Source organism: Triticum dicoccoides, chromosome 2A (genome assembly GCF_002162155.2).
Source record: "Triticum dicoccoides isolate Atlit2015 ecotype Zavitan chromosome 2A, WEW_v2.0, whole genome shotgun sequence".
Taxonomy (NCBI): Eukaryota; Viridiplantae; Streptophyta; class Magnoliopsida; order Poales; family Poaceae; genus Triticum; species Triticum dicoccoides.
In genome coordinates, this window is record NC_041382.1 from 413,694,968 (window position 1) to 413,721,229 (window position 26,262).

The following is a 26,262-nucleotide window of genomic DNA, read 5'->3' on the forward strand; positions in this document are numbered from 1 at the left end:
GACAAACGAGTGAAACCAAAGAACCTTGATAGGTTGAACAAATGAAAGAAAGAATACAACAAAGATGAACAAAGTTGAAACACTCCGTTAGAAAAGAGTAACTAGGAACATTACTAGAACCTTGTAGGTAGAAAGACATAAGAAAAAAAAGGGTTGTAATGGACAAGAAGTACATGCAAGCACTCCGGTAAAAACGATATGTACAAGGAAAGATAAAGATCAATTATGACAACACTCCGGTTGGAAATGGAAGGCATAGAATATGAACTTGACAAGATGAGAAGATACTTGATGAAATCAATAACACACTACCTCCGGAACTATTGAAAGGAAGGCTCAAGGTGTAAGAAAGATTTTAGACAGCACTCCGGTTGAGAGGGGAGGTATAACTTGATAAGATGAGAGAACTTGAATGAAGGACACGGCACTCCGGTTGAATGGATAAGCACGAAAAGAACATGATCTTTGACAAAACGAGATGATGGGTGAATATAGCAACAATACAATGCCTCCGGACTGAATGTAAGAATGGAATCAGAAGAACGAAGGAGAAAACAACATCTTCTACCTCAAATGAGCTTGAAAAAGCATATTTAGGAGAAGGGTCGAACGGAGTTGTTGAAAAACCAACAACGAAAAGAGTAAGCTTGTTGTGGCCTTATGGAAAACATTTCAAACTCTTGAGGTGAAATTCTGCCACTAACAAAAAACAATAGATTGGATTGATATCAACGAGGAGACGAGAAGCTTATTTCACCGGGAGGATAAATGAAGAACTTGGGTCATTTATAAGCACCATAATAGCAACAATCCTTAGGGAAGTCTTAAGGTGAAATATAACCCAAGATAACTCCAAAGAAGAGATTGATGGGTTGTAAAGGATCTCATGAACGAATTGAAATTGATGGGTTTACAATATGTCATTCCGAACAACTTGTGAATCATGAAACACCAAGCAATTGTCAAAAATGACTTAACACCACCTCAAAAGATAAGGTAGAAAGAATTGCACTTCGAAATGCAAGATGAAGAATACTTGAGCTCCTTTGAAAAGAATCTCGATCAACACTTCAAGAAGGAATTAAATCCTTTATGAACCATCACGTAGAGCCTCCATGAAGAACTCCGGTAACAAAAAGATGATCAAACAAAAGGAAAGAGAAGTTGAAAACACAAGGTGAAGCCTTGCAACGATTTAGATGAATCTCCGTGGTGATATAATTGTGAGAGCTTGGAACTCTTGGAAAAGAAAAGATAAAGCATCTCGAACCGAGAATGTGATATGATGAACCACTCCGGAAAACATGAATTAGATCACTTGGATGAAACAATAATAAGAATTATGTTATGCGTATCCTTCACCAATTAAATTGATGACGAGCAAACGGATTTGGCATACTACTTATTCTCGTTGAAAAGGATTAAGCGAGATATAACATAAACTTGAGAAGGTCTTCAATGAACCGCTGGTAGGATTGGAAAGAACGAATGAATCTATATGTTACCGAAGGAAGAGAAATCTTGAATGAACCACCGTAAGAATAGAAAATGGAAGTAGCATGGGCATAATTCACCGGGAAGAATTGGAAGATGAACGAAGATACTTGAGGGAAAATAGATAATGAGAATGAAGAGATCATGAACTGATTAGAGAAATACTTGAATGATGCACCGGTAAGATTTAGAGAACGAGAGCTGAAAACTGGAAAGAATAATTCTGAGATGATGGCCTCCGGAGAATCAAACTGAAAGACTCCTAAATTGCTCCGGATGGGTGAAAAGAATTCTCGCAACCGAAAACAATTATGAGAGGATGGCATCAAGCTAGAACCATGAATCTTGAAGAGAATGGAGCAAGATTGAGAGAAAAATCTTCTTCGGTCTGCAAATGTTGAGAATGACAATGAGAACACCACCATGAATTGTTGAGATACTCCGGGATGAAAATTAGAAAGGTTGAACCGACGATGACAAGAATTTGAAAGATCTTGGAGAAACCATCTGACTGATGATGAATCATTCTTACGTCAACCTTTGAAATGAATTTGAGAATAACTTCGGTAAAATTAGAAGAGTCAGGTAAGATCCTGGAAAAGACCTGTGGGTTAGGGCCCACTCAAAATAAACACCGTTGAACAATTACTAGAAAAGAGAGATTGCACCAGTTGAATTAAATGGATTGAATGAGATAACAACCTCAAAATAACTTGAATGGATCGAGAATGTAACCGTGAGTCTTCTGAGATATCTTCAGCACTCCGGAACAATTGAATAGTGAGAGGTGAATGATAAAGAGGTGCACCGGCATGACAAAAAACATTTTAAGCAAGGAAAAGGATATGATCGACAAAGCTTGACTTGAATCCACCGGAGAAGAAAACAAGTGAAGAGTGACGAACTTGAAGCTCCGTTAGTATCTTCCTGAGAATCATTGGATAAGAATATCGATGGAAAACAACTGAGAGACTTCACATCAATAAGATGGATACTTGATTAAGAAATCTTAGTCCCCGAAGAAAAAGGGTGGGAGGGCGGGAAAAACAAAGGCAACTTGGGACGGATGAAGCAAATAACGCTGAGAGAGAGCTTAGAATAGATCTTGTGGATGTCGACAATGATCGGATCCACTTGAAGAGAAACACGCCGGTTGAAAAAGAAATTGAGATGACGAACTCGATGATCAAGAAGGATTAGTCTTCACATAGAAGTATGAGAACACCGCTTAGGAAAGGTATGGAATCAACACTTGACATTGAAGCAACTAGAATACCACAACAAAACAAAACAAAGGATTGGCTTGCAGAATAAGCCGAAACAAACATATGATAGAGACTTCGTCCGAAGTTTTCGTGGTGGGGCCCACACGGGCTCGATCGTACAACACCATCATGTACAAGGCAGTGCACATGACATATGAAGCGTCCCCGAGTCAGCATAGCCAAGGACTCTTTAAGACACAACGAGACCACTTTAAAACCAACCGTGGATGGGCGGACCACTAGACGTCGAACCCCAATCTCATATCATGCATCTGTCGGAAAGATATCCTAGGAGCTACTTGAATTCCCACTTATAAACTGCCGAAACTTTTTGGTTATGCAATCAGGTGTTGGGGATACAGGGGAAGCATAATATCTCACCCAAAACTAACAATTCCTACATCCAGCTGTATCCATCCTTCAACACATAACCAAGAAACCTTCGGAAATCATTTACCTCAACCTTCAAAAAGCATCTGTTATACGAGTTATGGCAATACTCCCGAACTCCCGCCCCAGTACTGGGTGGCATCGAGGTTATCTCACCAACAACTACATAAAAGAGATTTTCGATGTCGGCGAACTCAGGTATTCCAGAACTGCAACGATAAAATTGTGACGACAACACCTCGGAGCTCAACTCCCCGGGACACTGCCATAACCCCTAAATGTCAGGAGGCACCAAGAACAATGTTCTCATCACAAAACCATCGGAACGATTTCAAGATACCCGCGTGATCCTAAAAAAAATTAGTGAAATTTAAGGAGAGAAAAGTCAAAACTCTACGTCAGGAAGCCTCACCAGAGCGACGAAGGGACTGGGGAGTAAAAAGAATCCTACTCTCCGATATATATAATCTTATAAGACTCAAAACATTTTTCTAGACTCAACAACGCCAGCGATTCGATCAAGCAGGGGGCTCCTAAGTCGGGGAAGGCTCTGATACCAACTTGTAACACCCACGATGCGGCTATATCTCCCACGTGTCGGAGCACAACTTAGAGGCATAACTGCATTGTAGGCATGTCACAAGAGGGGTAATCTTTACACATCCCATGTACTGAATAAGAAAGGGATAAAGAGTTCGCTTACAATCGCCACTTCACACGATACATGAAATATAGCATTACATCATCCAGATACAATCAAGGTCCGACTACAGAACCAAATAAAGAAAGACAACCCCTAATGCAAAAGATCCTTGATCGCCCTGACTGGGCTCCACTATTGATCAACTGGAAACGAAACAACACAACGAACACGATCTTCATCGAGCTCCTCCTTGAGCTCGGTTGCATCACCTGCACGGTATCATCGACACCTGCAACTAGTTTTGGAAGTAATCTGTAAGTCACGGGGACTCAGCAATCTCACACCCTCACGACCAAGACTATTTAAGCTTATAGGTAGGAAAAGGTAGTGAGGTGGAGCTGCAGCAAGCACTAGCATATATGGTGGCTAACTTACGCAAATGAGAGCGAGAAGAGAAGCAAAGCACGGTCGTGAATTAGAAGTGATCAAGAAGTGACCCTGAAAACTACTTATGTCCAAACATAACACAAGAACCGTGTTCACTTCCCGGACTCCGCCGGAAAGAGACCATCACGGCTACACACGCAGTTGATGCATTTTAATTAAGTTACGTGTCAAGTTCTCTACAACCGGATATTAACAAATTCCCATCTGCCCATAACCGCGGGCTCGATTTTCGAAAGTTCAAAACCCTGCAGGGGTGTCCCAACTTAGCCCATCACAAGCTCTCACGGTCAACGAAGGATATTCCTTCTCCCAAGAAGACCCGATCAGTCTCGGAATCCCGGTTACAAGACATTTCGATGATGGTAAAACAAGACCAGCAAAGCCGCCCGATGCGCCGACAATCCCGATAGGAGCTGCACATATCTCGTTCTCATGGCAACACCAGATAGGTCAAGCTACGAGTAAAACCAACCCTCAAGATTCCCCGAGGTGGCCCCGCAGGCTGCCCGTTTCGGACCAACACTTAGAGAAGCATTGGCCCCGGGGGGGGGGGGTTAAAATAAAGATGACCCTTGAGTCTGCAGAACCCAAGGGAAAAAGGCTTAGGTGGCAAATGCTAAAACCAAGGTTGGGCCTTGCTGGAGGAGTTTTATTCAAGGCAAACTGTCAAGGGGTTCCCATTATAACCCAACCGCGTAAGGAACGCAAAATCAAGGAACATAACAACGGTATGACGGAAACTAGGGCGACAAGAGTGGAACAAAACACCAGGCATAAGGCCGAGCCTTCCACCCTTTACCAAGTATATAGATGCATTAATTAAATAAGAGATATTGTGATATCCCAACATAAATATCCAAGTTCCAACATGGAACAAACTTCATCTTCACCTGCAACTAGCAATGCTATAAGAGGGGCTGAGCAAAGCGGTAACATAGCCAAACAACGGTCTACTAGGACAAGGTGGGTTAGAGGTTTGACATTGCAATATGAGAGGCATGATATAGCAAGTGGTAGGTATCGCGGCATAGCAAGAGAGCGAGCAACTAGCAAGCAAAGATAGAAGTGATTTCGAGGGTATGGTCATCTTGCCTGAGATCCCGCAAGGAAGAAGAACGAGTCCATGAAGAAGACAAACGGTCGTACTCGAACGAATCCTCACAAATGCGGCGTTATCGGAACTAACCCGAAGAAGCAACACCGAAAAAAAGCAAACAACATGGTAAATAACCATCACATAAACATGGCATGATGCACAACCAAGTATGATGCATGTCCGGTTTAAATATGCATGGCATGGCAAAATGCACAAGCAAAACTACAAGTTAAGTGGAGCTCAATATGCAACGAGTTGCATATTGACGGAACACCACAACAATTATTTAGTTCACTCCCGGTTAAGTACTCAACAAAATTAAATGTTGGTTAACATGGCAATTTGGTGAAGCAAAACAAAACTATACTATCTAACAAATTTAAATGGGGCCGGATATAACAAGCAACAAATCCGATAATCCCCATATGCATTAGCAATTTGGTGCAACAACAATTTTAAATGTTATTATCATGATGCGAATGGCATATGCAAGTTTATGCACTTTTTATTAAAAGTTGACAAGAGCATTATGAAGTATTTGTCCTCGTGGCGGAAATGAAAAGGGGTGCCACGACAACGATAATGAAACGGTGCCACGGCAATGTTCTGGTTCCAACAACTCATTGAGACGTCGGTGCAAAAGAAAGTGACGGGAGCGTGTCAAAAGATGGTGGGGTGATCCCGGTTACCGGGTTCCCACGGGTCGACGACGGTGACAAGGCAAAAGAGGGGCAACGTGCACCGACAATTCGAGCACGGAGCAAGCACGAGCATCTCATACATCACACATGCATTCGGTCCACGGAGGGTCGTCTCGACGTTATACCTTTGAAGCGTGCGTTTTCGGGACGGAACGAGTTCGTAGTGGAAGTAGTCGTTCACAGGTCTTCAAGGGAAGTAGTGGCTCACGTTCATTTTCGGAGAGGTACTTGACGAATCCAAGGTTTCCGAGGGTGACGGTAGTAGAACTTGGCGAATCCGAGTTTTTCGGAGGTCGTCATCAAACTTGGTCAAATACACGATGTGGGTAGACGTTCACTCGACGGCCTTCGGCGACGGTAGTTGTACACGGGTCTTCGGCCACGAAAGTAGACGTACAACGTTTACGTAGATGTTCGAGTCATCGGTAGCGGTACTTGGTGAATCTCGAAACGGTCTTGGCGTCTTCGCGCGTAGGGGTATTTGGCGTTTCCGTAGACGACGGTAGAGGTACTTGACGCGTTGTTGTGGTACTTGAAAAAAAAATCACAGAGAAGATGCTTGGCGGTCCAGGTACGGTTCTTGGCGTCTCGTAGCTGATCTAGACGGTCCAAACAAAGCAACACAAGGGGCCTCGTGTGACAGCGACGACGAACAAAAGCCCACGAAGAAGCAGGGGGTGCGGAGGCGTTTGAAGACGGACTTGGCATTCCTGGTTCGGTGGTGGTGCTCGCGAGTGCAAGGCGGCCGACGAGGAACAACAACAAAGCAGCGGCAACGACAACCATGGCGGCATGAGCAGCCGGAGACGGTAGTGATGAGCAGGAGCTCGAGGGCGAGAGGAAGACAGAGACGGCTCGGGGCAGCGGCCTGCACGTGGTCACCGACGTGGGCGCCATGGCCGGAGACGGTACTTGACGGCGGTAGCACGACATAGCACTAGGCAGCAACCATGGCGACATGGGGCCTCAGGTGCCATCGGGGAGGAAGGCGAACTCGAGGCGCTCAAGGGGCGCGCGGCAAGGCGACGATGAGGAGGCACACGGGACGGAGGGGAGGCAGTGCCTCGCCGGAGCCAGCAGGGCATGGCGGCAGGGCATCGGGCGTGGAGCTGGTCGCGGGGAAAAGAGAGGCCGACGCAGGGGCTCCTCCGTGCGGGGTCGAGCGAGAGGAGGGAGGAGCTCGGGGAGAATAGTGGCGGCTCCTGGCTCAGGCGGAGGAGGAGAAGGGGCGCGCCGGGGAGGCTTGGTCGTCGCCGGTGGCGTTGGGGAAACGGGCGCGGGGGCTCCTCGCCTGGCTCGAGGTGGAAGAGAAGAGGAGTGGGGATCGAGGGGAAGGGAGATGCGCGAGGGGATCGAGCGGGGCTCGTGCTATCGTAGGTGGTGGCGGCGCACTGGAGGGAACGAGCGAGAGGATGTCGGGCTAGGGTTAACAGGGGCGCCGGCTGGGCTTAGCAGATGGGCCGGCGGAGACTGGAAAGGCCATAGGCCCGGTCGGCTGGGCAGCAGGCTGCAGGCTCTCTCTCACTCTCTGCACTCAACCATTAAGAGAAAAGATAAAAAATAGATAGAAGAAGAAAATATAAAGAGAGGGTTAGTGAACGAATTTGAGCAAGAGGTTAAATTCCTTGGACTCACACAAAAATGTGTTGATCCAAAAATTAGGAAAGACCAAGATTGAAAGAATAAATTCAAATTTCTTTGAATTTAATTCAAAAGGTTTGAACCAGTACATATTTTTCGAAGTCCCCAAAAATGTTGAGAATTTAGGTGGAGCTCTGGAAAAAGACGAAAGGATATATGGCAAAGTTAGAGGCCAAGAGTTGTGATAACAAAGGCATTGGTTTTTTTGCAAGTGTGTTAAGGTGTATTCCAAAATAGTGGAATATTTAATATAACTCCCTAATATTGGGGTATATGTTGTAAAGAGAATCACCACGTGAATTCCCTCGGTTTAAATGGATCGAAGATCCATGCAACTTATTTAGTTGAGTTTTAGAACGGGTTGCATGATGACATGATGCAATGATGAATGCAACGAACCAAACAAATCACACGACGAAACCCGGAAACCACAGAAGGCATCTGAAGCTCCGGTCTTGGGGCGTCACACGCCCCCTCCCCCTCTGGTCCGAATTGGACTAGGGAAGGGGGGCGCCCCCCTTTCCTTCTCCCTCTCCTCCTTCCTTTCCCCCTCCTAGTAGGAGTAAGAAAGGGGAGTCCTACTCCTACTAGGAGGAGGACTCCTCCTCCTGGCGCGCCCTACAAGGGCCGGCCTCCCCCTTGCTCCTTTATATACGGGGGCAGGGGGCACCCTAGGACACACAATTTGATTGTTCCAAGCAGTGTGCGGTGCCCCCCTCCACCATAATCCACCTCGATCATATCATAGCGGTGCTTAGGTGAAGCCCTGCGTCGGTAGCAACATCATCACCATCATCACGCCGTGGTGCTGACGAAACTCTTCTTTGAAGCTCTGCTGGATCAGAGTTCGTGGGATGTCATCGAGCTGAACATGTGCTGAACTCGGAGGTGCCGTACATTTGGTACTTGGATCGGTCGGATCGTGAAGACGTACGACTACATCAACCGCGTTCTCATAACGCTTCCGCTTACGGTCTACGAGGGTACGTGGACGATACTCTCCTCTCTCGTTGCTATGCATCATCATGATCTTGCGTATGCGTAGGAAAATTTTGAAATCACTATGTTCCCCAACACCCACGAGCTCAGGGGGCGCGCCTGGTGAGCTTGTGGCTTTCCCATAGGTCTTCTGGCCTCCTACCGAACCTTGTAAGGTCCCTTCTAGTCCAGAAAAAATCACTGTAAAATTTCATCGTGTTTGGACTTTGTTTGGTATTGATTTTTTGAAAAGCCAGAAACAAGCAAAAAACAACAATTGGCACTGGGCACTGAATTAATAAGTCAGTCCCAAGAAATGATATAAAATTGCATATTAAAGCTTATAAAGCATTCAAGATTGATAATATAATAGCATGAAACATTGCAACATTCGTCATGGCCACCGATGCTGCATCTTAGCTTCCGCCGGCGTCACCATCCGTTGCATCGCAACTTCTGCCATGGCCGCCTAGCCGCGTCGTAGCACCCGTCGCTGTCGTTGGAGCTTTGTAGGAAGGTCGTCGATGGTGCGATGAAGCTCCGTCGAGGCCGACCAAGTGCTGCAATGGAGCTCTGGCGGTGCTGCAATGAAGCGCGTCGGATCCGCAGTGAAGCACCGTGGGGGTCGTTGAAGCTTCGTCGAGGCTGCAAGGGAGCGCCGCCGGGCGCTGTCGGTGCTTCGCGCGACACGTCGTGCTGCCATGGAAGCTGCTGTGCTGAACCTTTTTTTGTGTGCAAACGCCATGGGGTGCAGGATGGAAGAACAAAGAGAGAAAACGACAGCTCCATTTGCTGCCATCGAAGGGCCATCATACGTGCATCGTACGGCTAGCTAGGCGGATGATTTCGCCAAATCCCAAAGGCTTGGGTGGCCTAGAGTACACAATTATGATCATCCTTTGAAGTTGTTATCGCAGAGAACATGATGATAACGGGTTTTTACCATCACAGTGATTCAAACGATTTAAACACGCTGTTTTGAATGTTGTATTTTAAATGCCGACTGACCAAAATGAAAGGGTTTTTATCATTTATGCCACTAGTTGTATCCCACTACTCACTTTTGCCATTAGAAGTTACAGCTACTCAAAAATGTCATCGATTCGTGAGATGCTTGCTCAAAAATACCATTAGATATCTCAAAAATGCCATCATTCCGTTAAATGTTTGCTCAAAAATGCCATTAGACATTGTCTTTTTTGCGGGTAGACATTGTTATTTTCACGTCAAACCCGTTGACCATGTTATATGACAAAAATAAGTCTAGATCCATATGTCAGTTCTGTTTATCTCACAATGATAAGCGTCGCCCCACTTGTCAGGAGTAATCAAGCGAATAATTTTATAAAAAAAAACGCTGTTGGGAACAAGTGGGCCGCACATTTTATTGTAGTGAGATAGAGGAAGAGCTCGCATGTTGGTTCATAGGTATTTATGTCATTATAACATGGCAAAAGAGATTTGAGATCACAATAATGGTGTTCAGTAGCATTTTTGAGCATGTTTCTAACGAAGTGATGCCATTTTTGAGCAGTTGAAATTTCTGATGGCAAAATTGAGTAATGGGACACAAAATGATAAAAACCCAAAATGAAAAGAAAAACTTAACGATGAGCTGCTGGGCTGAAATTGTTCCAACTAAGCTTCCTGGGCCTGGGCGTTCGCTTGACGTCCGTCCCTCGGCCGCAGTGGCAACGGCGCCGCCCTTCTCCCGCAACTCGACGCCGACCCATCCCCATCCCCCGCCGCCGGCTCTTTCCCATCCCCATCCCCAACTAGTGAGCGTGAACCCGATGTGAGGCGCGCGAAATCCCTCCGCCATGGAGCATAGTGACGGCGAGACCGCCGCCAAGCGAGCCAAGCTCTCCGCCAGCGGCAGCGAGGACCTCCTCAGCGCGCTATCCGACGACGTTCTCATTCACATCCTTCTCAAGCTCCGCAACACCGCCGTCGCCGCTCGGACCAGCGTCCTCTCCAGCCGCTGGCGCCGCCTCTGGGCCCTCCTCCCGGGCCTGGACTTTCTCCCCGACATCAACCCATACAGCGTACCCGCCGTCCTCGCCGCCCATCAAGCGCCGGCCCTCCGCTCTCTCCGCATCCTCGCCACGGACGCCTCTGCCGACTTCATGGCCGCGTGGCTCCCCATCGCCGCCCGCCGCCTCTCCGGCGATCTATTCTTCATCAACACCGTGTCGCCGGACGACGAGGCCGGGGACAGAGGCGCCTTTGAACTGCCATGCTTCGAGAACGCCACCTCGATCACGCTCCACTTAGGGTTTCTTGGCATTGCAGTGCCAGCCTCCGCCATATCCTCTCGGCTCACCGATCTTCGCCTGAATAGCTTCCAGGTACAGGGTCCGTGCTTGCTCGGTGACGTTGTATCCTCGGCGTGGTCCCCATGCTTGCAAAGGCTCACCATCAACGATGCCCGAGGCATCGACAAATTCACCATCCGCTCAGAGTCTCTCCTGCAATTGAAGCTCAAGGATCTAGATGGCCTGCAGCAGCTCACTGTCGTGGCGCCGAAGCTCAAAGAGCTAAGTGTGATCCTTTTGCTTTGCTCCGAATCAACCTATTGCTAGCATCTCAGCTCCTGAGCTGGTGTCGCTCCACTGGAATGATGCCTATGATCCATGCTCTGTCCAACTTGGCGAGATGGCACATCTACAATGTCTGCACGTTGGCATTTTTCTCGTATATGGACCACTTGATTTTACACCCAATCGCGATTGCCTGAGGATCTTGGGGGACTTCAAGGTCATGCACAGTCTAACCCTCCTACTGCTCTATAATCCGGTGAGTTCCATCTTATATGTGAAGTTATGTCGTCATCGCAAGTTTGTGTCAAGCAGATAAGCCAATAGATAATGAGACAAACATGTAGTCTAACTGAAGGAATGTGTCATTGGGACAACGTGATCAATTGATAATGAGACAAACATGTAGTTTAACTGAAGGAATGTGTCAATGGGACAATATCACATTCTAAAATAGCCATACAAATTTCTCGCTTGTTCTATGCTTCTATTTGCTCAAATCTCTGTAATAGACATGTGTTGAGCCTGAGCGCGGCTGATGTTCATCTCTTATATTGTATTGTTTTTTTCTGGCTAGAATATTCGTTATCCAAGAAGATAATGAACTTTTCAACTGTGACACATTACTCTCCTTTGTGATTTACATACAAACCTTGATGGATGACATGCCAAGGCTCCCGGACATTACATATAATCCTTTTTTGTGACGTCATCTGAACCTGCAGGATATAGGTAACTATCGATACTTGATGCATGACATGACAAGGCTCCCTGACGTCACATGCTTGTCCCTGACTGTGATGTCAAACGGACATTGCTTTGGTGCCAGCTCATTCCACATTCTCGGACTGTGTACTGGTGTAAGAAAGTTGGCACTTAACTACTTTTGAGGTAAAACTATCCTTAATTTCTTTATAACTTTTTAAAACATGTATAATACTCGAGTTATTAGGTTAGTCACATAAAACAATATGCATTTGCACTTTCGGGCATACCTAGACTCGATTGCCAGTTGGCCTACTCTAGGTGTTGGTTTGATACTAATACCTTGTCTCCAGACTTTAACTGTGGATTTTTTTTTGAGGAATCATGTTGGAAATATTAGCACTTTTCCGATTAGACTTATCCACGAGTTAACAGTAAGCATGGCATAAAAGGTATGCATCTCATAGCGATACCTAAGCATACTAGCACGTATAGAACATAGAATCGAACCTTCTATGAGCAGCACATATACGGCTAGCATAAGTACGAGTAAACAAGGGATGAACAGATCATACCCTCCGGTTGGCCAGGCCAACGCGGCGGCGGCAGCAGCAGCCTCGGCGTCGTCCGTGGCCTTCTTCTTAGCGGTGGCGTCGTCGGCCATGGTGTCGATGCAGAGGAAGTAGTGGAAGCAAAGGCGAACGGAGCTGGGGACGGATCGGGAGCAGTCGCGTCGAGACGCTCCCCAAAAACCTTATTGTCGTTCTCCCGGGCAGGATCTCGAACGACAGGATTACGGAGGCACCTGCTCTCCCGACCAGCCGTGCACGCGGTCGTCGGGATGGGATCGCCGAAGGCAGCACAGAGTGAGGAACAGTAGATGACGGCTAGGTCACGCGAGAGGTGTGAGTGAATCGAGCTGGGTTACTTCACTGGCCAGAGCCTTCTTATATAGTCCGTAAGGAAGAAAGTCGTGGGCCTTGCCGAGGCCCACGACCGAGTCGGCCCACTCCCGACAAGGGAGTCGTTGTTCCCGGCAAGGGAGTCGACGAATACGCGGGTCCCGGCAAGGGCCGCACCCCCGGCAAGGGAGCCCACAGTCCAACGTCTTGGACAGTGGCCCACATGTTAGCGACTCGTTAATTAATCCCTGATTAATTAATTCATTCCTGAGCGGCAAAAATAAGCTTCGGCTCAGCTCATTCCCGCAACCCGCGGCGCGTGCGTGCGCGTCGTGACGAGGCGAGGCATGGTGAGGCGGGCGGCGGCGGAGGAGGAGCGCGCTTTTACCACTCCTCTTCCCAAGCTCCCAATGGCAAGTGGTAGAGCAGCCCTTATAGGGGTCTCAACTCTCCTCAACTAGCAAGGTGGGACTAAACTTCCCACCACCTGCCATCTCATACATGGGCCTCAAGATTAACCAGGGATTAGTGTCTTATATGGGCCTAAGCCCATCCATAATCCAACAATCCCCCACCAGATCTCGAGGCACATAAGTTTGTCAACTGTTCCAAACAATGTTTGATATACCAGAATTTTCAGTGAAGACTGTTAAGTTGAACTTCCACCTAGAGCAACAGGATTAGACTTCTTCACAACTAAACAATGGACTATGCCTTAAATTGTTAGTTTGGCGTGCAGAAGTTTTGCCTATTGTCAGCTGATACATGGCTGCCGAAGGCTAAACCCCACGGGTGGAGCTTATTAGTCGTACTCCGTACCTTCTCATGAGCTTAATAGAGATTACCCAATCTCATAGACTGTGACCAGCAGTCGGGCTCACATAGGTGTGTTCCTTCAAAGAATGCTATGTAGGTTAGCATCTTGCTTACACAAGCTTTGGAACACATTAAGACAAAAGTCAGTCTGCCTTACAGAATTGAGAGTATTGTGCATCTCCAACGGAGTGGATTAATTAAGGATACTCTCCTCAGTTGACCGCTGGATTGTTTTCCCAGGTCCTAATTCACGGGATCTCCGATCACATAGGTTGGGTTACCCCCATGGCAACTTACGTGGGTCTCATACCCTCTCCCTCGATGCATTTTCTATCACAATCCGTGATAGCCCTTTCGTAGAAGGGTCTGCCAAATTCTTAGCCGTCTGTATATAATCCAATGCTATTACTCTGGAGTTTCTTAATTTTCTGACAGATTTCAATTTCCTTCTTATGTGCTTTGTGGATTTCATGTTGTTCTTTGAACTCTTAGCCTTGGCAATCACTGTTTGATTGTCACAGTTCATAAGGACAGCCGGCACTGGTTTATCAACCACCGGCAAATCCATCAAAAGCTCTCGAAGCCATTGTACTTCGACGCATGATGTGTCTAATGCTGTAAGTTCTGCTTCCATAGTCGATCTGGTTAAGATCGTCTGCTTGCAAGACTTCCAGGAAACAACACCACCACTAAGTGTGAAGACATGTCCACTTGTGGCTTTCATCTCATCAGCATCACATATCCAATTCGAATCACTATACCCCTCAAGTACCGTCGGGTACCCAGAATAGTGAATTCCATAGTTCGCAGTACCTTGCAAATAACGCATCACTCGCTCAACAACATGCCAATGCACATCTCCCGGATTGAAAACAAACCGGCTCAGTTTGCACACAACAAATGAAATGTCAGGACGAGTAGCACATGCTAGGCACATCAGTGAACCAACCACTTGAGAATATCTCAATTGATCTATAGCCGTGCCTTTGAACTTTCGAATCCGCACGCTAGGATCATATGGTGTTGCAGAAGGTTTGCAGTCCGAATATCCAAAACGACTCAAAATCTTATCAACATAGTGGGATTGCAAAAGTGTAATTCCACCCTCAGAATTTCTCCGTAGCTTGATGTTCAGGATAACATCAGCCACACCCAGGTCCTTCATCTCAAAGTTGTGAGATAGAAAAGACTTGACCTCCTCAATGACCTTGAGGTGGGTCCCAACAGTATGTCATCGACATACAGACACAGTATAACTCCTTCACCCCCACCATAGCGATAGTATACACATTTGTCAGCTTTGTTCACAACAAAGCCAACAGATGTCAGAGTAGTGTTGAACTTCTCATGCCATTGCTTAGGCGCTTGTTTCAGGCCATACAGAGATTTCACTAGCTTACACATCTTCCTTTCCTGACCATTTACTACAAAGCCAACCGGCTGTTGCATGTAAATTTCCTCGTCTAGCTCTCCGTTAAGGAAAGCCGTCTTAACGTCCATCTGATAAACGAGAAGACCATTCGAGGCAGCCGAAGCGAGTAACACTCGAATGGTTGTCAGTCTAGCCACAGGTGAATAAGTGTCAAAGAAATCCTCTTCTTCTTTCTGGGTATAACCCTTGGCCACAAGCCTAGCCTTGTACTTCTCAACAGTACCATCGGGCCTAAGCTTCCTTTTGAACACCCACTTACATCCTAATGGTCGACAACCATAAGGACGATCAGTGATCTCCCATGTTCCGTTAGCCAAGATGGAATCCATCTCACTACGGACCGCATCCTTCCAGTAGTCAGCATCCGGAGATGCATAAGCTTCTGAAATGGAGCTGGGAGTATCATCATCCACGAGGTACACGAGGAAATCATCACCAAAGGACTTTGCAGTCCTCTGTCTCTTGCTCCTAACAGGAGCTTCCTCGTCATCCTCCGTGGAACTCTTATCACTTTTATGTTCATAATATTCCATCGGAATAGCAGGTTCAGGAGTCTCATCAGATTCCAGTCTAGAATTGCTTTGCATATCTCTCATGGGGAAAATATCCTCAAAGAATGTAGCATCCCTAGACTCTATAATTGTACCGACCTTCTGGTCAGGTACCTCAGATTTCACCACTAGAAATCTATAGCCAACGCTATGCTTGGCATAGCCAAGAAAAACACAGTCCACGGTCTTTGGTCCCAACTTGCGCTTTTTGATTATTGGCACATTGACTTTAGCCAAACAGCCCCAAGTGCGCAAGTAAGAGAGTGTAGTTCTTTTCTTTTCCCATTGCTCATAGGAAGTAGTCTCATTATCCTTTGTGGGAACTTTATTCAGGACATGACAAGATGTCAATAAAGCCTCCCCCCACCATGCCTTGGATAAACCCGATGTATCTAACATGGCGTTAACCAAATCAGTTAGAGTACGGTTTTTCCGTTCGGCAACCCCGTTTGACTTGGGTGAGTAGGGAGGCGTCCTCTCATGAATAATACCATGTTTCGCACAGAATAAATCAAACTCATTAGAAAAGTACTCTCCACCACGATCAGACCGGACTTGTTTTATTTTCTTCTCAAGTTGGTTCTCAACTTCAGCCTTATAGACTTTAAAGTAGTGTAGAGCCTCATCCTTAGTATTTAACAAGTATACATAGTAGAATCTAGTGGAATCATCAATCAGAGTCATGAAGTATTTCTTTCCACCTTTAGTCAACACACCATTCATCTCACAGAGATCTGAATGTATGAGCTCTAGAGGTGCCAGGTGTCTCTCCTTCGCAGGCTTGTGAGTCTTACGAGGTTGCTTAGCTTGCACACACGCATGACACTTAGAGCCTTTGGCTAAAGTGAACTCGGGATTAAATCCATCTTAGCTAGTCACGTCATACAACCAAAATTTGTGTGACAAAGACGTGACTGCCAAACCTCAGATTCGTTCACATTAGAATGAATTTGGTTCACGACTTTATTACAGAAATCCTCCAGGGAAAGGCGGAACAAACCGCCACAATCATATCCTTTTCCAACAAATAGTCCATATCGAGATACGACTACTTTGTTAGACTCAAATACTAACTTAAACCCTTGTTTACATAGAAGGGAGCCACTAACGAGATTCTTCTTTATGGCGGGGACATGCTGCACGTTCTTCAGTTGCACGATCTTTCCCGAAGTAAACTTCAGATCTATCGTGCCAACACCATGAACAGAAGCATGCGAGCCATTCCCCATTAGGACGGAACAATCTCGTGCGACCTGGTAGGAAGAAAACAAAGACACATCAACACACACATGAATATTGGCCCCAGTGTCAATCCACCAATCGGTGGACTGACAGACTGAAAGTATGGTAAACAGATTACCATACCCAGATGCTGCATCATTGTTGCTCAGAGTGACATTCACAGACTTGGAGTCCTGTGCTGGCTTCTTGTACTTGTTTGGGCACTTGTTTGCCCAATGTTCATCTGAACCACAAGTAAAGCAGCCATCTCTCTTTTTGTCTTTCTTCTTACCCTTCTTCTTAAAGGTAGTATTCTGCTGGACAGAGTTCTTTCCCTTGAACTTGTGGAAGTTCTTCTGCACCACATTGGCGCTAGAAGAACCCTCTGCCCCTTTCACGTGTGAGTCCTTTGCTCTCGAGTTCTGCTCAACACTGAGATGACCAATGGCATCCTCAACAGAGAATTCACGTCTCAAGTGCTTGAGAGAAGTAGCAAAGTTCCTCCAACTAGGAGGGAGTTTTGCAATAATGCAACCCGCGACAAACTTGTTCGGTAACTCACACTTCAGGAGCTCCAGCTCTTTAGCAATGCACTGTATCTCATGAGCCTGGTCCAATACAGAACGGTTATCAACCATCCTGCAATCATGGAACTGCTCCATGGCATACAGCTCACTGCCAGCATCAGTTGCGCCGAATTTGACTTCGAGCGCATCCCACAAGTTTTTGGCAACGCCCATATGAATATAGGCGTCAACCAACTTGTCTCCAATCACACTCAGAACTGCTCCTAGAAAGATTGTGGTTGCCTCCCTAAATGCCTTCTCCTGTTCGGGAGCAATCGTTTCTGTGAGGGACACACCACCAACCCAGAACACGTTCATCGCTGTGAGCCACAAGGTGGTCCTAGCCTGCCAACGCTTAAAATGCGTCCTGGTAAACTTTTCCGGTTTCAGAGTAGCATCAAAGCCTTGAATCGAAAAGTGCCTAGAATAAGGTTTTTGGATTGTTGGAAATATTAGCACTTCTCTGATTAGACTTATCCACGAGTTAGCATGGCATAAAAGGTATGCATCTCATAGCGATACCTAAGCATACTAGCACGTACAGAACATAGAATCGAACCTTCTATGAGCAGCACATATACGGCTAGCATAAGTATGAGTAAACGAGGGATGAACAAATCATACCCTCCGGTTGGCCAGGCCAACGCGGCGGCGGCAGCAGCAGCCTCGGCGTCGTCCGTGGCCTTCTTCTTAGCAGCGGCGTCGTCAGCCATGGTGTCGATGCAGAGGAAGTAGTGGAAGCAGAGGCGAACGGAGTTGGGGACGGATCGGGAGCAGTCGCGTCGAGATGCTCCCCAAAAACCTTATTGCCGTTCTCATTCCCTGATTAATTAATTCATTCATGAGCGGCAAAAATAAGCTTCGGCTCATTCCCGCAACCCGCGGCGCGCGCGCGTCGTGACGAGGCGAGGCGTGGCGAGGCGGGCGGCGGAGGAGGAGGAGCGCGCGTGTACCACTCCTCTTCCCAAGCTCCCAATGGCAAGTGGTAGAGCAGCCCTTATAAAGGGGTCTCAACTCTCCTCAACTAGCAAGGTGGGGCTAAACTTCCCACCACCTGCCATCTCATACATGGGCCTCAAGATTAACCAGGGATTAGTGTCTTATATGGGCCTAAGCCCATCCATAATCCAACAAATCAACGGGGGGGGGGCACCTGTATATATTTCTCAATCGGCCAAAAGGGGCCCAGCAGTGACAGGTTACAGATTACAGACGCACGGCAAGCCGTGTGGTAAGATAGCTAAGCCAAGACCTGGCAGCTACCTTGTCAGCAGGATCTCTCAGGCGATGCAAAAAAAGCTCAAAGTCAGTTACAATGTTCTGAGCGGTAAAACGAGAAGAGTGATCTTCAGAACGGAAGACAGCAGCATTGCGGGGGTCCCAAATTCTCCATAGCACTACCAGGAGCACTTCCGGCCACACCCTGCAATCAAGCTCATGCGGGGGCTGAACCAGCCAGAGGTCCTGGAACCTGGGCGTCGTAGGGAGGCCTAATTGTGCCCAAATCTGCACAGCTCGCGGGCAGTCGATGAACAGGTGAGAAGTATCTTCAGAGAGAGCAGCACATCGCGGGCAGTTGGCGGAATCAGACATGTGTTTGTAGGACAAATTTGCTCTAGTGTTTAGTCTGCCACGAAACAGGAGCCATGCAAACAGCTTAAGCTTGTGCGGCGCTCTTGATCTCCAGATTAGATCAGCATGATCATCCTCCAAGTCTTCATGCGTCAGGATCTTATATGCGGCTTTGGAGGAGTAGCTTTGCCCATGCAGCAAGAACCGTTCTTCCTGGCCAACCGTCAACTGTACATCCTGCAACAACAAGCAAAGAGCATCTAGCTCGCGCGAGGCGGCCGAGGTTATCCTGTTCGAGAGGTTTGCCTGTAACCCGTCTCGCATGATATGTACCACCGGGATGAAGAAATTTGTAGAGTGGGAATACAGGCTCGGGAAAGCAGTGGCTAGAGAGGTTGGCAGTAACCAGGTGTCAAGCCAGAAGAAAGTCTTCTGACCATTATTGGTGAGGACGAAGGTGATCGGGAGAAGTGTTGTAGCTGAGCTTGGATAATTTTTGTTAGGAACGTGGGGTTTTGGCATGATACCAAGTGGGAGAGGCTGCATAGGCGTTGCTTATCTACCTAGTCAATCCAAGGTAGGTGGGAGGTGTTTTCATAGGTGAGGTATTTGTGAGCAAACTTCATAAGGAGACAGTCATTCTGAACAGCTAGGTTCTTAATGCCTAGACCACCAAAAATTTTCGGTTTACAAACGTTTTTCCAAGCAAGCAAACATTTGGAACCCGTGCACATCTCCTCAGCAGCCCAAAAGAAGGCTCGTCTAATGGCATCCAGCTCTTTTAGCGTTTTCTTTGGGATTTTGAAAACCGACATGAAATACGTAGCGAGAGAGTCTAAGACAGAAGAAATGAGCACAAGCCTTGCAGCACGATTAAGCAATTTTGCGTACCAGCCCGGGAGGAAAGATTGGTAGGAGGAGAGGAGGGGCTGGAAGGCCGAGGGGGGAAGCTTAGTGGGGGATAAGGGTAGGCCGAGGTAGGTCTAGGGGAAGCTAGAGATCGCACAGCCAAAGATCTGGGCAATTGTGGAGGCGGTTGTGTCGTCAACATTCATGGGGACAAAAGTAGTCTTTGCAAAATTTATACGGAGACCAGTTGCCAAGGCAAAATCGTCGAGCAGCTGCTTGAGTTTACGGGCAGCAGCAGTGGAGGCATGGGCAATGATAAGAGTGTCGTCGGCATATTGCAGAATGGAGGGCGGAAGATCATTGTAGACCGGGTGGTGAAGCTCGTTGGTTTGATCAGAGGCAGCAGACAGGATGAGCTGTTGGAGAACATCGGCAACGATGATGAACAGATACGACGAGATGGGATCGCCTTGCCGGAGACCGTTTTTGCACTGAATCCAGCTTCCAGGAACCCCGTTAAGAATGACAGCAGTTTTACCGGAAGAGAGCAAATCCTCAATCCAAGAGCAAAACCGATCTGGAAAGCCCCGATGGCGAAGAATTTTGAGCAGAGAAGGCCACGAAATGGAGTCGAACGCCTTCCTGAAGTCAAGCTTGAGGACCATTGAAGCAGCTTTGTGTTTATGACAACAGTTGAGAGAATCAGCAGCATAGATGAAATTCTCAGCAATACACCGTCCAGATATAAATCCAGTTTGGTCACCGTGAACGAGTAGTGGGATGTAGGTTTTGAGGCGATTGGTGAGGAGCTTGGCGATGCCTTTGATTGGGCAGTTTTGCAGAGAGATCGGGCGAAAAGCATCCGCGGTGTTAGCACCATCTTTCTTTGGGACTGTGGAAATTATATGGCTCGTGTAATTGCTAATACTTTCATCTTCAAGTTAAGCAAAGCGGCGTACTATTTTCTAATGTATGCGACGATGTATTGGGAAATGCATTGGAGCTCCCAGGTGCCACACACCCCTATATGAATATAGTACTGATTTTTTCAGGAAATTTCAAAAAATTCTGAAATTTTTGGATATCAAACCTGGGTGCCCATTGTCCACCCGTGTTCAATTTCGTTTGGAATGGGTGCCCATGGTATCCGTGGCGAAGGAAATACGGTCCGATGGACGATCCATCCAAATAGTTTTTCTATACATAGGAATTTTTTTGACTCTTTTACCGAAATTACCATGGGTACCCTTGCCCCACGAAACCGAACACGGGTATACAATGGGCACCCAGGTTTGATATCCCAAAATTTCAGAATTTTTTGAAATTTCCTGGTATTTTTTTAATGCTATATTCATATAGGGGTGTGCGGCACCCGAGAGCCACAAATCCTCATCCACGATATATTGCACTTTATTGCCTGGCAGGCTCAGTCGCACGCTCAATCTTGATAACACACTTAGGCTGGTCGTAGTGGGGAGTATCGTACAGTAGTATCATTCATATGATACTAGTGTATGATAGTACCTCCATAGTGCATAGTATCTTAGGTGGTCTTATTTTTTGTCATGCATGACAACATTGAATTTATTATGATATGGTATCATAATATGATACTCAATTCTCCCTTTCCTCATTTAATTCTATGCCACCTCATCAAAATTGCCTAGTTGGCATGTATTATAGTAACTATGATACTCCCATTACAACCAGCCTTAAAGCAAGTACTTGGAGATGATTTTATTTTCTTACGATATGCTTTTCTAAGATATTTCATTGACAATGAAGTTCAAAGGTCAAACTGAACATCATCATGCTTAAGAATTTGTGTAATTTCTATAATAGTGTTTGTCGTACCAGATTCTCTTTGTACACAGTAACACAGAACAAACACATTTTCTGCAGTATGCTGGTTTCAAACTATTTCCTGGTGTTGTTCATTTGTAAATGTGCTTATGCATCTCGAAGTACTCGGACAGTCTGATAAATTATAATTTCATCTCTTTTTCGTCATGAAACGTATCGGTTAATCTTACGAAGTTGATATGCTCCTCACTTCAGGCGCAGACTCCATGCCCATCGAGTTGCATTTGTGATCAGCCAACACACTGGAAAAGTGAGAAACTTGTGCTCGATCGCCTCCAAGAAGTAGAAATTAGTGAACTATCAGGAACTGAACATGAACGTAATTTTGTGCAACGGCCTTAAAAAAGATGACAGTATCTTTTCATCACTCAATTACGGAAAGCAAGGCCAAGGGGTTGTGCCAGATGTTACGAAGCTTCTCCACATCGGAACTATATATGGAATTTTATGTGCACCGCTGTTTGGTGGGGAAAGTTCTGTATGTTCCTGAAGATTAACACACTGATTTGCCAATTCTCACAAGCTTCTGGTTTGCTTGGTCCTAATGTTGGCATGCTGACGAATTCATGTTGCCAGAATGTCAATGCTGTTGGGATTGTCTTTCTGGGATGTGTGTTTATCTTTGTAATCTGTATGCAACTATGGATGCTAATTAATTTGCTAGGATATCAGCAGCTTACCCTGACTTCTATTCTATCGATGCTGAGAGCATTTGTTAAGTGGGGTGCTCTGCTATTTAGTAGTCTCATGGTGATTTCTGCTATGAATTTCTGTTATTGTATTGGTACCCGGGACTGGAAGGTCACCCTTTTGATATCTTTTGCTGGAATTTGTGTAAAGGTATGGTTCTTTCATGAATTATGAGACTGAAATTAAGTAACTTGGTCTCATATATGGATTCATGTCATGAAGCTACATGTCCAATGGTCTTTCATGTTGGGTGAATTACGATAAGCTGTTTAGATGGGAGATTAATATCCAGAGCATTAACTGCTAATGAAAGCTGGTGGTATTTATCATGTGACGTGCACTTATGATCTACTGCAGAGGGCAAGTGTTCCAAACAAGGTTGCCAGAACAGGACTCCTAGCCTGAGGTAATAGTCTTCCTGCTTATACCTTTATTCTTGTTGGTAGGTCACCCTTGGTTAATTATGTATGATTGATGGGTTGATGTTGTCAAGGCTGTGGATGAGTTTTGCTGAAATCTAACAAAAATGGGCGTCGACTCAATAGGTACGGTGGTTTCACACTTGAAGACTCCAGTGGACAGTAGTAAAATAAATATGGAAGCTGAAGATATCAGTAAAAGAAAGACCGTTATGTGGTATCTTCGCCGAGGAAGTTGTGCTGACAAAGGACAATCTTGCTCGCTGCAACTGCCAAGGAAGCAAAAGAAGCATTGTTTTTGTGCCCATGGCAAGACAATTAAACAACTCTTCTTTCAGTGCAAGTTTGCGCATTCTATATAGTCAGTCATCTAAAATAATGTTCAATTTGTATCTGTCAACAAGTTTTGCCAATTTGTATGGTCATTGTTCGATGACATACCTAACAAGTTTTATATGCTAACAAGGGTGGATGCATCTGCCTTACTATGGGCGCTTAGACTATGTAGAAATGATATGATTTTCAATGTAAAAGTTCATCTCCGTTATCTACTGCTGGACGAATTGGCTTCATATGGGGTCTACATTACTCTGAATGAAGCACCAACCATTGTTGACAATGGTGTGTACGCAATTGGAGCATATTAAATTTTGTGTTAATAAAAGTGTCCTTCATCAATCAAAACGGACACACAGTATTCACGTGACGATGAATCCACAGCTAAAGTGGTAGTATCTTATTGGTAAACCAGCTGATATTGTTGATTGTGAAATGTATATAGTCTGGGTGGGGTGACTTGCTCCTGAAATAACAGGGCTCACTGGGAGGAATATGGACATGGTGGTTGATGTCACCGTGTCAAAAGTCTCCTTGTGGAGAGACAACATATGATTCCAGATTGTCTAGTTGTATCATCAAGGGAGTGATGCAGTATTTGTTTGGCTTGCACCATTGGTGGTGGTGGCGGCACGGCACCTCTGACATGACGTGAGAATATTTTGTTCCTAGACTGAGAATAGGTAAAGGAGCGTTAAGAAGGACAGTGGTTTCTTCACCGAGTATCAGCGATAGACATATTAGTCTCCTTTTGAAGTCTCAAACGTAGAAGAAAGAATATTTTTCTATTAAAAATTTGAACAAGTCGATGAAAAACCCGTGGAAGCGCACGCAACACCTTGAGCCCCACCACAAAGAAAACCATCCTTCCCAGCAATGGAAATGGGTCAGGGTAGCACTGGCGCAGCACGATGTGAAGCATTGGGAGCTGACCGCACTGGCACTGCAGCTGTTATTTGTAGCTGGTTGGTGGCGTTTCACTGTCCATTGGGACCTCCTTTCGCTGTGTCATTCATCCCGTTCCTTGGTGCTCACTTGAACAGTGCCACCACCAAGGCCTCTCGCTCCTTTATTAGCTACCATCATCAGAAAGACTGACACAAGTCGAGAGGCCCAGCAGCCATTCCACCGGCAGCAGCAACCTACAAGCAGTGCAGATCTGCTAGAGAGGGAAGGAGGGCGGGAGGGAGGGCATGGGCAGCTCATCAGGGCTCGTCGACTGGAGGGGAAGGCCGGTTAACCCCAAGAAGCATGGAGGAGTGAGAGCTTCCATCTTCATTCACGGTATGAAATTGGAATTGGAACAGAACGCCTGCATACATACTGCATCGTTCATGTCTTCCTAAGTTCCTTTGATTTGCTCGCTCCAGTAGTCTTGCCCATCCCATTTTTTGTCAACAATGATAACCTTCTTTTCTGGAGTTAGTATATCATATGTGTAAACAATCGATCCATTTGGATTTTTCTCCCTCTAGCTAGCAAGCAAGCAGGTTTCTTGCCCCCTGCCATGCTGCTGACTAGCTAGCAGTAGCAGGTCACTCTCGCTCCCACTTTTGCCATCGGTCGCGTGTTTCCACAAACCATACTCGGTAGTAGGAAGCTTAATCTTTTTGGCCAAGATTAGAGATGTTAATCGACGCTTCACATTTTTTCTTTCTAATTTGTTGTTGTGCATGCATGCAGCTCTGGTGCTGCTGAGCAACGCTGCCAACATCGCCAACATCATGAACCTGGTGACCTACCTTCGCGGCACCATGCACATGGGGGTGGCGGAGGCCTCAACGACGGCCAGCAACTTCTTCGCGGCGCTGCAGATGTTCTCCATCCCGGCGGCCTTCCTCGCCGACTCTTACATCAAGCGCTTCTACACCGTCCTCATCTTCGGCCCGATCGAGATTCTGGTATACTACTCGCTCTGTAAACAAATACGTATTAGTACTTCCATGGTTTAGATCACTATATATATACTTCCATGTCTTTAGGAGATGGATTTTGCTTTTGTTACTTTTTATCCATGGAAGTGGAATGAGCTTTTCTTTTATTTATCTACATCAAGCCTCTCATGCATGATTGCTCCATTATGCATTTCATTCAGTAACAGTCGGTAGTAGTATTTCCCAACTAAGGAATCTAGTCAACGACGTTTTAGCCTGATAATAGTACACCTTGAGTGATGCTACGTACGAATACGACTAGGTAGCTAGCAAAGGTGCTGGATTTTTCCATGAAGCGCTAGACAAAGGTGGCATGGGTGCCATCGGCGCGTCAACAGGAGCGGAAAAAGGAGAAGCGACGAGACGATCAAAGTGGCATACACAGCACAGATGGGGTCGACACAACGGGGGAGTAGTTGGTGCCTTGGTGGGACCGTGAGAGTTGGATGACCCGCTTTCTTTCTCGCGGGAACCAAAATAGAGTAATGCTACACATACAAACAAGTTACAAGGTTTCACAAAGAGGGTTAATCTGATTAGTCAATAGGTGGGGAGGCGGTCCCCCCCTCTCCTGAAAATCAGAGAGGGGAGAGGGAGTTTATGTTTGATTAGTAGATGGAAAACGTCCTAGTCAACGTGTAATTACGTGTAACTCTTTGTATGTTTAACATTATTGACCAAAATATCAACCAGCTTTCTAGAAGCCCTCGCTGGAGAAGGCAGTTTGGCAAAACGTCTCACCAAAGTGGGCCTTCTCGTGTGACATGGCAGCCGCCCTTTCAACACTATCTTTTTTCAATTGGAGTTCGATTCACATCGTGAGCACCCTTTTTGCGCAGGTTAACAAAAAAGAATATTGGTAAATGGGCCGGGCCCGCGGAGGGTGTGTGTGCTGTGGTTTGCGGATATAACACAGCAAGGGGCGCAGAAGGCGTCAAATAGGATTGTCTCAAAAAAAAAGTCAAATAGGAGTTGTGCAATTAATTATCGTGGTCCCAAAAATTGTCAACGCTTGTGTTATTTAATTTTTTGGAAGTTAGAGAAGTTAAAAAAAATACAAAATTGAAATTCTTGTCTCGCATAAAAAATGCAGATATCCGCAGGAGCACGCAGGTGCGGAGCATACATGTGTGCGACCAAACATCCGCTTTGAGTTTGACGAACTTGTTTGCACATAAACCCCTTAATTACTTCTTTTTTTGTGTGTGTGTGTG

General features: G+C 46.2%; 2 protein-coding genes across 3 annotated transcripts in view; both read left to right on the forward strand.

The window, feature by feature from the left end:
* The first annotated feature begins 10,309 nt into the window (after nt 1-10,309).
* Nucleotides 10,310-23,329, forward strand: LOC119354742 (putative F-box/FBD/LRR-repeat protein At4g03220). Of its 2 annotated transcripts, XR_005171194.1 has the most exons (5): nt 11,240-11,451; nt 11,918-12,083; nt 21,865-22,509; nt 22,717-22,765; nt 22,905-23,329. XR_005171194.1 is itself a non-coding variant. In XM_037621485.1 (4 exons), exon 1 carries the CDS (start codon nt 10,476-10,478, stop codon nt 11,235-11,237), a length of 762 nt encoding a protein of 253 aa, XP_037477382.1. In that variant the 5' UTR covers nt 10,310-10,475; the 3' UTR covers nt 11,238-11,451; nt 11,918-12,083; nt 21,865-22,765; nt 22,905-23,329. The 2 variants fall into 2 exon arrangements, 1 of the variants encoding a protein (XP_037477382.1); XM_037621485.1 differs by having other exon boundaries at nt 10,310-11,451; nt 21,865-22,765.
* An 803-nt stretch (nt 23,330-24,132) lies between these two features.
* LOC119354743 (protein NRT1/ PTR FAMILY 4.5-like) overlaps nt 24,133-26,262 on the forward strand; it is a 5,454-nt gene continuing 3,324 nt past the window's right edge. Inside the window, exons 1-2 of the mRNA XM_037621486.1 lie at nt 24,133-24,398; nt 24,798-25,015. Coding sequence (XP_037477383.1) covers nt 24,308-24,398; nt 24,798-25,015 — 309 coding nt within the window. The 5' untranslated portion in view covers nt 24,133-24,307. The remainder of the gene's footprint in view (nt 24,399-24,797; nt 25,016-26,262) is intronic.

Bases quoted from the DNA above. Each gene is read 5' to 3' on its own strand.
- LOC119354742 (XM_037621485.1), top strand. From the start codon at position 10,476: ATGGAGCATAGTGACGGCGAGACCGCCGCCAAGCGAGCCAAGCTCTCC.